A 13,391-nucleotide genomic window follows, 5' to 3' on the forward strand; every position below is an offset into this window, starting at 1 on the left:
AAGTGTGCAACTACTCGAAAATTTCTTGAATCTGTATATTATACGAAATTTTCCTATATTCATATCAGCTTCTTACCCAAGCGAGATTTCTGAATGTTAATTTAGGCTTATGTGCTGCAATTAATGTTTGTGTTGCTTTATTTATATCTAAATTGTGCTGTTCATGAGCTTACTTTTATGCCTTATATTTTGAAAGCTTTCTGCGAGTTCTAAAAGAAGCATCAGGATTATGGTAATTCACAGCTTGCTACTGTTTGTATCTTCAGCAAACTTACAAGCAAAATCTCGACTCATTTGGTTACTTATAGATATAAATAAACTTAGGAAACATAAATTTTATATTTATATGAAAAAAGTTGTATGAAAATATTGTGATCATATTTTATATCAGGATGTTTGTTAAAGACTTTGGATCTGCTTTGAGATGAGTATTATATTTATGTTGCACTCTTTTCAAAGCAGATTCAATGATTCTAAAATCCATCCCTATCAATTTTTTTTGGAAAAATTTGGACTTAGCTCGTATATTAATGAGATAAAAGGTTACAAAGTAAAAAATAAAACTGCCTCATATAAATAAAGAGGCAAGCCCAAAGCGAGCTCAAAAAAACACTACCATAAAACAGGGTTAACAAAACAGCCAAAAAGAAACAGAGCTCCGTCGCCAGAGATGCCTAGACTCAGGGTAAATAAACAGCACATCACAGATAACTCAAACCCCTAGTTGCCCGAAGACCATCCAAAGGTGAGCTTCAAGATGGAGCCTCATCATCGTCACAGGCAAGGCAAAACCTCCAGAAAAAACCTCCAGCAAACCCAACAGTCAACAGCTCTATGCACCAACTTGAGCCCCAGAAAAACCTAACTGAAAAACATCTCCAGAAAACCCAAACCATAACAAATGGGACATCTTAGAATCCAGTAGGCTACGAGAACAACAAAATAGTCCCAAAACCAAAAATTCAGAGCAGCAACTCAGATGCTCAAACCGCCACCCAGCTAACATATCCAAATATTTTGGTGAGTTCCTCCACTTAATGACTTTCTCAAAAATAGCTTTTTTAATGCATAAAGAGGTTGTGGTGCTGCTACTTATTTTATTCCCAAACCTCATGGAGTTCCTTTCTCTCCAAATACAGTAAACACAACCACGGGAAATGAGAAAGTATAAATTTTTTACCCCATGTTGAAAACTTTGCTCACTATCAATCCATTCAAACAACTGGAGAATAGAGGGTCTAAAAAGCATACTCGAGGAGCCAGATATAAGTGCCGAGACTCGAGAGGATAGCAAACAAATAGGAACACTCAAAAAATCAATGGTTCACACTTTCAGGGTGAATATGGCATAAACTGCATATTGGAGGGACAAAAATATTTCTTTTATGCAATTCATCAGCAGTTTTCAATCCTCCAATAATTGTTAGCCAAGTGTAGCACAAAAATCTCATAGTATTTTTAGGCCGCCAAACCAAGTTATACCATGGACAAGTAGACTGATTTGAGTCAAACTCATTGATATAATCAGAATGCTTACTTCTAGGTTGATTTCCCCACATAAGACAATTGTAAGATTCCTCCACAATACAAAGATTCTGGATAACATTAATGACAGAGGGTGGTATGGAATCAGGCAAAACCTAGTTATTGCCAAAAATAAAGTCTCTTACTAAAGAGTAGGGGTGTCAATATTTGACACGACATGAAAATCCGATCTGGACCCCACCGAAAAATTCGGGTTGGACCTGACCCGATTTAAAAACGGGTCGGATTCGAGTTCCCGTATTTGACCTGTTTGAAAAAATGGGTCGGGTTTGGGTTGACCCGGCGGGTTGCCCGATCAACCCGAAAACCCGTTTAATTAAAAAAATTTGGATTCCAGCCCGCTGCCCCCGCCCGCGCTGCCCGCTGCCCCCGCTCGCTGTCCGCTACCCTCGCCCGCACGGCTGCTCTTACTAAAGAGTCAGAATTAGTGGCATGCAGTAAATGATGCCCATCAGTAAATTCCTCTAGCTTACCATTATAATACCAATGATCCCAATGCATGAAAATGGGGGCCTTAGTAGTGATCTTAAAGGAAAATTTTTCCTTTGCTATTGCAGCCGTAGATATCTTGACATAAAGTTTTTGTGTGTGTGTGTTTGTATTATCATTCAATTGAAGTTATTAGAAATTAATATGAATTTTGAAATTTACAAACAACATAAGAAAAAACTTTAGAAAATAAGAATTTACTTTCACATGAAATTAAAATTAAAATTATGATTTTTATAAAATGTGTTTTACCAATGAGAAATTTTTGTTTGGAATTTTGTCCATTGCATCAATGCCAATACTCTTTCCCCATTTTTGAGACATTGATGAAAGTTTTATTCAAAGAAAATCTCTGTTGAGCATGACTTGCTCTCTTTGCTTCTTGAAATGGCTGTTGCTGCTGCTAAATTATGTCTATAGCAGCTGTTGGAATAATTTCTATAATAATTTCTGTTGAAATGGCTGTTGCTTCTTGTTGGCATTAACACCCTTACACCATCATGCCTTGTTGTTTAATAAAGCTAAACAGTTCAAATTGGTATATGGTACCTTTCTTCCTGAGAGCAACTATTGAAGATTATAAGAAAAATAATTTATTTCTTTGAATTAAGTGGGAGAAATTTATCCCAATTCTCGAGATTTTTCTTGCAGGCTTTTCAGTTATTTTATGTAACTCTCAAAGATCAAATTTGAAAAAATTGTCTATTTATCATTTTAAAAATATATTAAAGCTTCTATACATTATCAATATAATTAATATCAATCTAAAGCAACTAACAATTATATATCTCAAAATATTGCTCTATATTTATTCTCCTAAAATCAATATACAATAGGTAGGAGATCCGTGAAATCACTAATCTATCACAAGCTCATGACTACAAAAGAATAAAATAAAATGCAAGACAAAATTTAAAGAAAACCTGAGAATCTCTATCAATATCACTCCAACTGGTAATGATCCATTCGCTGACCTGAAATCATTTAAAACATATATAATGAGCTAAGAAATTCATCAAGTAATCAAAACTCTATCAATGCTTTCAATGCAAGACATATAATACACTAAGATATTTGCATGAAAAATTCTAAAAAAAAAGGAAAAAAATCTCTAGGCCTTGCTTAGTTAAAATGATTCTATAATGTTGGTGGTTGATTTTAAATGATACCCTTTTTAGGGGGAAGGTGTTGGCTCAATATAATAAATATATATTATATGAAGTACATTATGTAGTTGGAGTTAGAAGAATCCAATAACATGAGAATTATTCTTAAGACAATGTTGGCATGTTCATAAAGATTATAGTCGGACAACATAGGTCATAATAATATTAATCAGTAGGCTACGTTGGTCGAAGGGAATATAGTCATGCATGTGACAATGGTCAAAGGGATCAAAGGCGACAAGCAATGATGGTAAAAAAAACTGTAGTCGATGGACGATGTTGATCAAAGGAATCATAATCATCGGACAACAATGGTCGGATGAACTGAAGTCAGCATGCGTTAGTGATCGAAGAGATAGTAATCGATGGCCAATAGTGATCGAAGGAACCTTGATCGGCAAGCGACGAAGGTCGAAAAGACCATAATCGGACAATGGTGGTGGTGGTACAAAAGTTGACGGGGGACGGAGGTCGGAATGACCACAGTCCCGACCTCCGTCGGGCAATGATGGAGGAGGTATCATTGTTGAAGGGCGGCGAAATTTAGAAAGATTGTTGTCGAGTAACGATGATAAAAGTATCGTAATTGTGGGGCGATGGAGGTTGGAAGGATCACAGCCGGGTGGTGATGGTCAGAGCATTCGTAGTTGGTTGACAACAACGATAAGAGGAAGGCCTGAAAGTGGCTGTCAGATGGAGGTCCAATGACGATGGACTGGAAAAGGTCTAGTAGTGGCAGCCTAGTGACTCAGATTTGTTGGTGGTGGTTATAGGATGGAGCTTCAAGATTCCATAGTAAATTTGGAAGGTTTCATCGGACAGCTTATATCAATTTTCTTGATCATGGAGAGTTCTTTAAATATTTATATACTTTACCAATGTCGGAATTCAATGATCGTGAGCTCATTGGATTCTTCTCGTCGAGCTGCTCGATTCGACTATAAGCATGTTATATTTAGATATCATTTTGTCATTCAATTAATGTTTTGAAGCATTCAAAAAGACTTTGGTCTTTTGATTTGGATTCATTTAGGCAAGGATTGGACCAAATTTAGTGTACTTGGGTTTGTCTCCTTGATATGTTCAATTGGACTATAAGTTTGCCGAAATTGGAGTTTGAATGGTCCCAAAATTAATTTTGAAAATTGTTAAATTTGCATTGGGATTTTTCCAATAAGAAGATATTTTTGTAACATATAAGTATAAATTTTATTCATATTGAATATGAATTTAATATCTTCAACAAATTAGTGGTATGCTTTTTTTATTGTAATGATAAATGTCATAAACATAAATGTCATTCATGATATTCTTTAAATTAAATATTTATTAAATTTTTACATAAAATTTAATTTGTAATTGATCTCATGTTTTTTTTTTAATTAAATTTATATTTTACATTTAATTCATACATCTAAAATTTTAAAAAACTAAAATGCCATCCCTTCATAAAATTGGAAGCTAATTTTAAAAAATTTAAAATATATTAATATCCAATTATATTTAATTAAATAATAGAATATTCTAAAATCATCTTAAATTAAAAAAACATTTTTTCCAAGCTTCACTCAAGTAAATGAGCCTGGAAGAAAAAAATTAGGGCCTCGCTCTCTTGGCTTCTTCTCGGAGCTCGCAACCCTAGAGCGCGCAATCCCTGCCTGGGCGTCGCACTTTCTCCCGTAAAATGCATTGCCGCCATGTCTAATAATCAGTACCGACGCATTTCGGCGAGGAAGAGAGAGAAGGGAGTACCTGCTACTAAAAGTTTGGAATTTGGCAGCTTGACTGAAGCTTCAAAAATCTCTTACAGGTTTAACAAATTTTAGTTTTATTTGTTAATGCCTACCAGTTTTCTTCTAATTCGACAAAATTTTGATTCTGATACAAATCTGAAAACATTCTAGCGGAGAAGCTTCTTTGTGTTTCTTGTGATTTCCATCTTACGTTAATCATTATGCATATTTCATGAATAGGGCAGCACAGAGGGCGGATTTTCTTGGATTTCCTGCTTTGGTCGAATTCAACACATTGATTGGATGGAGATTCTCTTTGTTGCTTTTGAGAGAAAACCCTCAGTCATTAGCCTTAGAGCCTCCATGTCGTTCCTTTTCTTTGCCAAATCTCAATAATCCTCATATAAGCCCTACATGAACCCCAATTATCTAATCCTCCATGAAAAATCTCTGCTTTCGTAGATTCTCCACTCAGGTAGACCTCATTAAAAAACAAATTGATTTCAATGTAAGATTCCCCTCTCCTGCAGTTCCCATCCCTCATCGCTCAATCCCTGACCTGCGGGGACATGATCTTGACTTTGTTAGCATTGTACATAGTCATTTGATTCATGGTGACTGGTTCAAGCTCAGTACCTTTGCCCATGGTCTTAATACCTTCAGAATCAAGCACATCCTTCTCAAAATCCAGAAAGACCCTGTCCTCTCCCTTGAATTTTATGATTGGGCCCTTATCCACAATCCTAATTCACAAACACTTGAGAGCCACTCTATTATCCTCCACATACTCACCAAAGCTCGTAGATTTAGGGTTGCTGAGTCCATTCTTAGGAAAGTTCTTTTGTCAAAAATCTCAACTTCAGACATTTTTTATGCCCTTATCAATTCCTACCGCCTTTGTCAGTCCTCGCCCAATGTATTTGACTCTCTTTTTAAAACATTTGCACACTTGAAGAAGTTTAGGAGTGCCACTGAGACATTTCACCATATGAGAGATTATGGTTTCCTCCCGACCATCCGATCATGCAATGCATTCATGAGCTCCTTGCTTGATCTTGGCCGGTACGACGTTATTCAGTCCTTCTATAGGGAGATGAATCGGTGTCGGATTTCTCCAAATTTGTATACTTTGAACATGGTCATGCTAGCATTTTGCAGTTCTGGAAGATTAGAGAAGGCTGTGGATGTTTTTGGAAAAATGGAGTTATTGGGTTTTAGCCCCTCTGTTCCTTCGTTCAACACATTGATTGCTGCATATTGTAAGAAAGGGCTTATGAGCTTCGCGGTGAAGCTGAAAAATGATATGCAAACCATGGGTTTGGATCCAAATGTAGTAACTTATAATACAATCATTTATGGGTTCTGCAAGGAAGGAAATTTGCATGAAGCTAACAAGATTCTAAGTGAGATGAAAGCCAAGGATGCCAGTCCAAACACTGTGACCTACAATACTCTTATCAATGGTTACATTAAAATGCGTAATGGAGAAATGGGTTTAAGGATTTATGATGAGATGCTAATGAACGGTGTCAAGCCCGACATTCTTACATATAATGCACTGATCTTAGGTTTCTGCAATGAAGGAAAGACAAAGAAAGCTACGCACTTAGTGAAAGAGATGGATAGAGAAAATGTAGTACCAAATGCTTCAACTTTTGCTGCTCTTGTTAGTGGACAGTGCAAGAAGCAAAATTCTGAGAGGGCATTTGAGATCTACAATGCCATGAAGAAAAATGGATTTCATCCCTATTATGAAACATTTAAGATTTTGATTACCACCTTTTGTAAAAACAAAGATTTTGAAGGAGCGCTCAATGTGTTGAAGGAAATGATGGAAGCTTGGATCACCCCAGACCAAGATTTGTTAAATGAGCTTCTAAAAGGACTGCAGAGCTCAGGAAAGACTCATTTAGCGAGAAGGTTTCTTTCTGAGCCTGATGTATCAAGGTTTAATCTTGAAGCTTTTTTTGATGTTAGCAACAGATCAAATCAGCTGGAAAATGCAACCGAATGATGTTGGTAGTATTCATTTAGCAGCTTGTGGTATAAGCTAGGGGAAGCACATAGAAAATGTTTTTTGGTATCTATATGCACAAAGGATTTCTCTTTATTAGCTCAGCTTGGAGAAGTTTATTTGATTTGTTCTGGACAAAGCTTACACTTTTTCCCCGTTCCATGTGAATGTTGGTAATTACTTTTTTTTTTTCACTTTACATTTATTTTTAACAATTTGTATGGCGCTTGTATTGTCAACATGTAAAAGAGTGAGATATTCTTGAGAAAAACTAAAATCATACAGAACCATGTAGTTGGATAAGTTTTGAACAGTGTAGTCATTGCAAAATATTTAGATTCTTTAGATGAATTAGATAGATGTGGTTGTTTCTTGCTCTTTGATGAGATCAAAGAGCCACCAAGGAACATAAACCATCCTATGATTGATTGTAGAGTATCAGAACACCTTGCTCTGTGCGGATACTGGACGGGAGAACCGTCCGGTACCGAGCGCGGTACCGAGCGGTACTAGCGCTCGCTACCGCTCGGTATCGCGCTCAATACCTAGCGCGGTACACTTTTGGGGTGACGTGGTGCATTTTTATTGGTCTCTGACTCTCTGGACGCCGTCCGAACTCCACACATAATAATTTTTCCATCGGATGAGAGTGAGAGCCAAGTGGAAAGTGCAAACAACGACTTGGTGTCCTAATAAGATATATAATAATTCAATGAACAATAGCTAAATGTAATTGATGATGATTTTGCATAAACTGACTTATTTGCTAGATTGTGAAGGAAATATCTGATCGAGTTATGGTCAAATGATTTAGATTACCTACAAACTGTTTATATGTGGTGGGATTAGAGAGAAGATCACCTTGCTGGCTTGCTCACTATAATACTTTGTGTTTACTTTTAATAGAGTATCTGTAGGGGAAGTATTTTGAAGATTTGCTGAAGTAATCAAATCCCTGTTAGTCTTGGAATGCACCAGAGGAATTTGTGTGTACTTCCAAACCTCATAATTTATAACTTATATTATAAATTTAATTTTATTCTTAATATCATCATATTGTTAGTCAAAAATTTATTAACTAACCTTATTATAATTACTAAACATGCATCTTATGAGCTTAAGTATATATTTAGAAGTAAGTATATCATCTGAGAACCACCACATCATCATTACACTTTATCTTAAAATCTTGAAGGTAATTTAGTTATAGCCATTAAATATTCATTGTATTGACATATTCAATTACATAGAGGTGACCTTTCTCAGTTGTTGAGACCTTTGAGATCTTTAACTTTGAATAAGTATGTTTAACACTTCACAAACATATTTTGTGGTTACTATGAAAATATATGATTCATTAATTTTAGGTATCATAGTGTTCCATAACTATGACATAATGATGCTCTCTTTTTCATCCCAAAGTGCAAACTTTTGGTCTTTCAGATTCATAGGAGGATCTGCCAGATGTATTTCTTTTTTCCTTAAGAAATATCTTCACAAATTGAGATCACTTTATGTAGTTTCATTCATTCAAATGATATGAGGTTTTTAACCCTTGTAATTCTTCCTTAGTCTACTTTCATCACAAATGATGAAGGACAGTAAAAAAAAATCTCACATGATGAGGAGAAGCAATGTAAGATAGGAAAAAATAAAGGTTGGAAAGAGGGCCCTAACTTTACTCTGATACCATGTAGAAAGGAAGTGGCTAGAAAACTTGATTTGATTATTCCTCCAATGGGGTATTCATACACAAAGCGACCTAGAGAGTAAAAGGAAATATACGAAAATACTAAGCCTGCCAAATCCATGCCCAATGGAGCAATTTGTCGCTTCCTTTTTTCCTTTCTTGCACTAGGATTGAGCCCGTTTGAGCGATTTTGTTTTTTTAAACCCAATCCGCCACCTCATGAATCCATGGCTTCTTTACCTTTCTTGCTATGCCAATCTTGTCTGCCTACTTGTCTTGCTAAAGGGGTGTCAATTTCGGGTTACAGGTTGGGTTCGGGCCGAACTCGGAACTGATCCAACACTATTTGGGTCAACCCGAACCCCACCCATTTTTGCAAACGGGTCGGTTTTCCAGACCTGAATCCAACCCGCTTCGGGTCCGAGTCAACCCGACACGGCCTGAATGACCTGGGGCATACCAAAAAGTGTTTTTTTTTTTGCGTAAAAAAATGGATCAATCTCCTCTTTTCGGGTAAAAAACGGTCGAAAAATGGGTCAATCTCAGGTTTTCGGGTCAAAACCGGTCAATTTCGGTTCAAAGGGTCAACCCGAACCCGACCCAATTTTCGAAACGGGTCGAATTGTTGAACACAAATCCGACCCTTTTTAGGTCCAGTTTGACCCTAACCCAGAATTTTCTGATCGGATTCGAGTCAGATTTTCGGGTCATGTCAAATATTGACACCCCTATCTTGCTAGTCTTTCAACAAGTCTGCTTTTTAATCTAAAACCTAGCCCCAGCTTTTGCTGAGGCCATCAAGTTCCACAGGCTACAGAATCCTGAGCAGTATGGCAAATTATTATGTCCGGTGTCCGGATTCATCCGGGCACCAATCCAGATGCGCCATGTCACCAAAATACACCAGGACCCAGTGTATTCGGATGACATGGTGCCTCTGGATTGGGTGTTCGGACGTCCGGTGACCGGACGTAATAATTCGCCCAGCAGTAGCAGCCATTGCTGCCATCTATATGGTTGGCAGGTTGGGCAATGGGAAACTAGGAAAGAATTCATCTACTCCAAAAAAGAACTAAAGAAAATAAATTATGGGAGAAGTTGTTCCAAGGCTTCGTTTGGGATGACTTTTTTAATGCTTCTTAATGCAACTTTGCGGTAAAAAAAATTGATTTTTTTACTAGAAAAATGGTTAAAGAAGTAGGAAGAAAGCCGACCTAAACGAAGCCCAAGTGATGTCTTTGAACGATGATTTCCATAATGTTTGAATGGAAACTTATATGAAATTTGAGTTAGAATATTTTGATTTAAGTCATTATATTTGCTTTAAGATGAGTGCAATTCATGATATATCTCTACTCAAAATTCTCTCCCTATGTTTCCATTTTTGTGTATAAGCTCACATTGAAACATTAGGCGATATTTTCAGCTGCAGCTAAAGCTGCTTTCTGAGAACTGTTATGTTTTATTTTATGAGCCTTGGTTTTGTAGTATTTGAGGTATTATTTGTAGCCATCTTATTGAGCTTTCTGTAATAAACTGTTACAATAATCTGAACTTTGGTTTTTCTTTCCTAATCTCACAGCCAAATTGAATAAAACACTACAGATACAGTGCTTAATTGTGCAATAAACCTTGATTTAAATATCAAGTATTGCTTTTTAAAAATAAGACCGGACGGTTTAAATACTCTCTAAGGGATTTTTTGGTTGGAAGTAAAGTGGTTGTAAAGTATTTTTTGAGGGATTTTAAAAACATTAGTGTTAGGTTGGAAGAAAAATGATTATAAATGTAATGCAAAGAATTTTAGCTCATTTTTTAGATAAAATAAACTCATCCAATTTTGAGTGAATTTTTTTTTTTTTTTCACACAACCAAGCTATTTTGTCACCACCATTGTCGACCATTGATCACTACTTGCCACCACTGTCACCCTCGGCTAGCGCCGCCGATCACTAGTTATCATCAATCACCACTGCCCTCGTCGTCTACTACTAGCCAACATCATTGATCGTTGCCGCCTCCATCTGCCACCACTGTCGCTGGCATTGTTACCTGCCACTATCATTTTGAATCTTACTCTACCCTCATTTACTTCAAGTTAAATAAAATAATAATAATATCAAATCCAAATAATTTCAAACATTTTAATACATTGTATGTCTTTAACATTGTATTTCTTTTTTTCTTTGCCCAGCCCACAATAAGAAAATGTCCACAATAAGAAAAAGCTATTCTCTAAGAACAGAAGAAGTAACACATTTTAGTTGTTCTACAAATACGTTGTTAATAATAAAAATATATAAAGATACATGAAAAGTAATAAATTTTTATTTAAATATTTATTAAAATGAGTATTATTAATCTCTACTTAAAAAAAATAAAAATAATTTATTTAATTATCCAATTAGTAAGTAAAGTTTACATATAAAAAATAATTTATTCATAAATTTAGAGCCCACGTAGCTACTTATTATAAAAAGAATAGAGACCCCTACCAAACAAAAGAAGACAAAAGAAGACCTCATCGGTCTTCGGGCTGTCAGCTAAGTACCACTGCACATAACAGAGCCATCAAGCTCCCTTCCATCAGAGCAGTTGGCCTGAAAGACCCTGTAACTACTGTAATCTCTCTCTCTCTCTCTACTGTAATCTTTCTCTTTCTCTCTCTCTCTCTACTGTAATCTTTCTCTTTCTCTCTCTATCTATATGGTGCTTACATCACTTCACTTTGTGATCATGCATGGATATCACCGCCAGTTTTGTTTCTCTTTGTTTTGTTCTTCTTCTGAGCTGGTCGTGCTTTCATTCACAAGGGAAGGAATGAGATGTAAAAGGAATAAGGACGAGAGAAGAAATCCATAGGCATTTCTCTTCCCAATATCGGCTACTTGCTTGGAAGAAAGGCGAGTGATTCAGGCTAGCTGTAAGTTGCTAGCTATGTCCCTCTCCCTTATATTCAACGGTCTATTACTTGCCATTATTCCAAGGCTTTTATTTATTATCATCATATAAGGTGAGGGTTATAAAACTTATAATGCTTGTGTTATCAATAATATTTGTATATTTTTTTAGAACGGGATATCTACCCATTTACATCTTGTAAGGATAAATTATTCTTAGCGGACATATAGTGTTTGGAGGTGAATCAGAATGCGTCATATCACCCGGTACGTACATAGCCGTGGTACATAGTAAAAAGTGATGTGGTGCGTTATATCCACACATAATAATTTCACCGTTGTAAGAGGCGCATGATGCCGCAACTAATATCTCAACGAGCCTACAAGCAATTGGCCACAGGTGTAAAACCTACAGTTATTTTCAATTATATTTGTATTGATATGATGAATTTGTATTTATGTGCAGTGATTTGTGAGATAGAATAATTTATTGTATATTTCGGCTGTTCGGTATATAGATGAATAGTCATATATTTAGTTGTATGACTGTTAAAAAATATTTTTTAAGATTTTTTTTTGAAAATGAAAATAAAAATTGAATAATGATGAAGAAAATTCAAGAGAATTTTTTTTTTTTATTTTGCATGTAAAACTATATATAATTTTTAATCTCAATATCATATGCTTGTGATATATAGCATAATAATTATGTGTTTATTTAAGCCTTCATTTGCTATCTACTTTTTGTGCTTAAAAACATTTTCAAGTTATTAATAAATGAGATCGGCATATATCTTTAGGATGGCAATTGAGTTAAGCTAATTCGTAAGCCGACTCAGACATGAGTTGATAAATAGCTCGTGAGCCAAATTTTTATCGAAGTTTAATTTTTCTCGTTAATTTGCGAGCTAGCTTATTTGATAAAATAGTAGTATCAAATGCATTAAAATATATCATTATTATAGATTTCAAGTACAAATTTGTTAAAACTATTTAAAAATTATATTTTATTTGTCTTCTATTTTTTATCATTTTATTATAATAATTACATGAGTCAAATACATTTTATTTTTTTAATAATAAACGAGATTTGGCTCAAACTCGTAAACTAATGGTTGTGCTTGAGCTCGAATTTGATCAATTAATCAAAATCAAGCTCAAATCAGAAGTGACTTGAGCTAGGTTCGACTTATTTACAGTACTCTTATATAGTTGTAATCTGAAATTAAATTATCATTACCATTAACTGAACTGATTAACCCTTTTAATTATTAGATTAGCGATGTAAACTGGTTTATTATTTTATCCAAATCAATCTCAATAAAAAAAAAATTAATCTCGAAAGTTACGTATATTTATAAATTTACCATTTACACTCACAATGGACAAAAACAAAGCTTTCTCCGTAGAAATACAGAAAATTAAATGAGATTGGGAGGAATCCAAGGAGCAGCTTGTGGTCGCTTATGCGGTAGAGTTTATCGGATATGATTATCATATAAATTTATTAAAAAAATTATTTATTAATTTACTTTAAGATTAGTGTTCATTTATTATATATAAATTATATCCATTTTAAAATAAATTATATGAATACAATTTAATCTATCTAAATATGAGTGATAATATTTATGAGAGCAATGATTTATCTGATTTCTCGTAGGCTTGTTGAATTTCCAAATGCTTCATTTGGAATTTTAATGAAATTAAAAAATATATATTATATTTTATATTAAGATAAATTCAATAAAATTAAAAAATATTTTTACAATGTTGATCGATAATTATGGAACTAATTTTCTTAATTTTTAAATAAATTTAATCATAAATTTTTTACACACATCCATATATATA

General features: G+C 34.8%; 1 protein-coding gene across 1 annotated transcript; it reads left to right on the top strand.

Moving 5' to 3' along the window:
• The first annotated feature begins 4,793 nt into the window (after positions 1–4,793).
• On the top strand, positions 4,794–7,271 carry LOC110107597 (pentatricopeptide repeat-containing protein At4g26680, mitochondrial). The gene has a single exon (XM_028698303.1). It carries the CDS (start codon positions 5,373–5,375, stop codon positions 6,945–6,947), a length of 1,575 nt encoding a protein of 524 aa, XP_028554136.1. The 5' UTR covers positions 4,794–5,372; the 3' UTR covers positions 6,948–7,271.
• Positions 7,272–13,391: the final 6,120 nt, after the last annotated feature.

This window comes from Dendrobium catenatum, unplaced genomic scaffold (assembly GCF_001605985.2).
Source record: "Dendrobium catenatum unplaced genomic scaffold, ASM160598v2 fragScaff_scaffold_1061, whole genome shotgun sequence".
Classification (NCBI taxonomy): Eukaryota; Viridiplantae; Streptophyta; class Magnoliopsida; order Asparagales; family Orchidaceae; genus Dendrobium; species Dendrobium catenatum.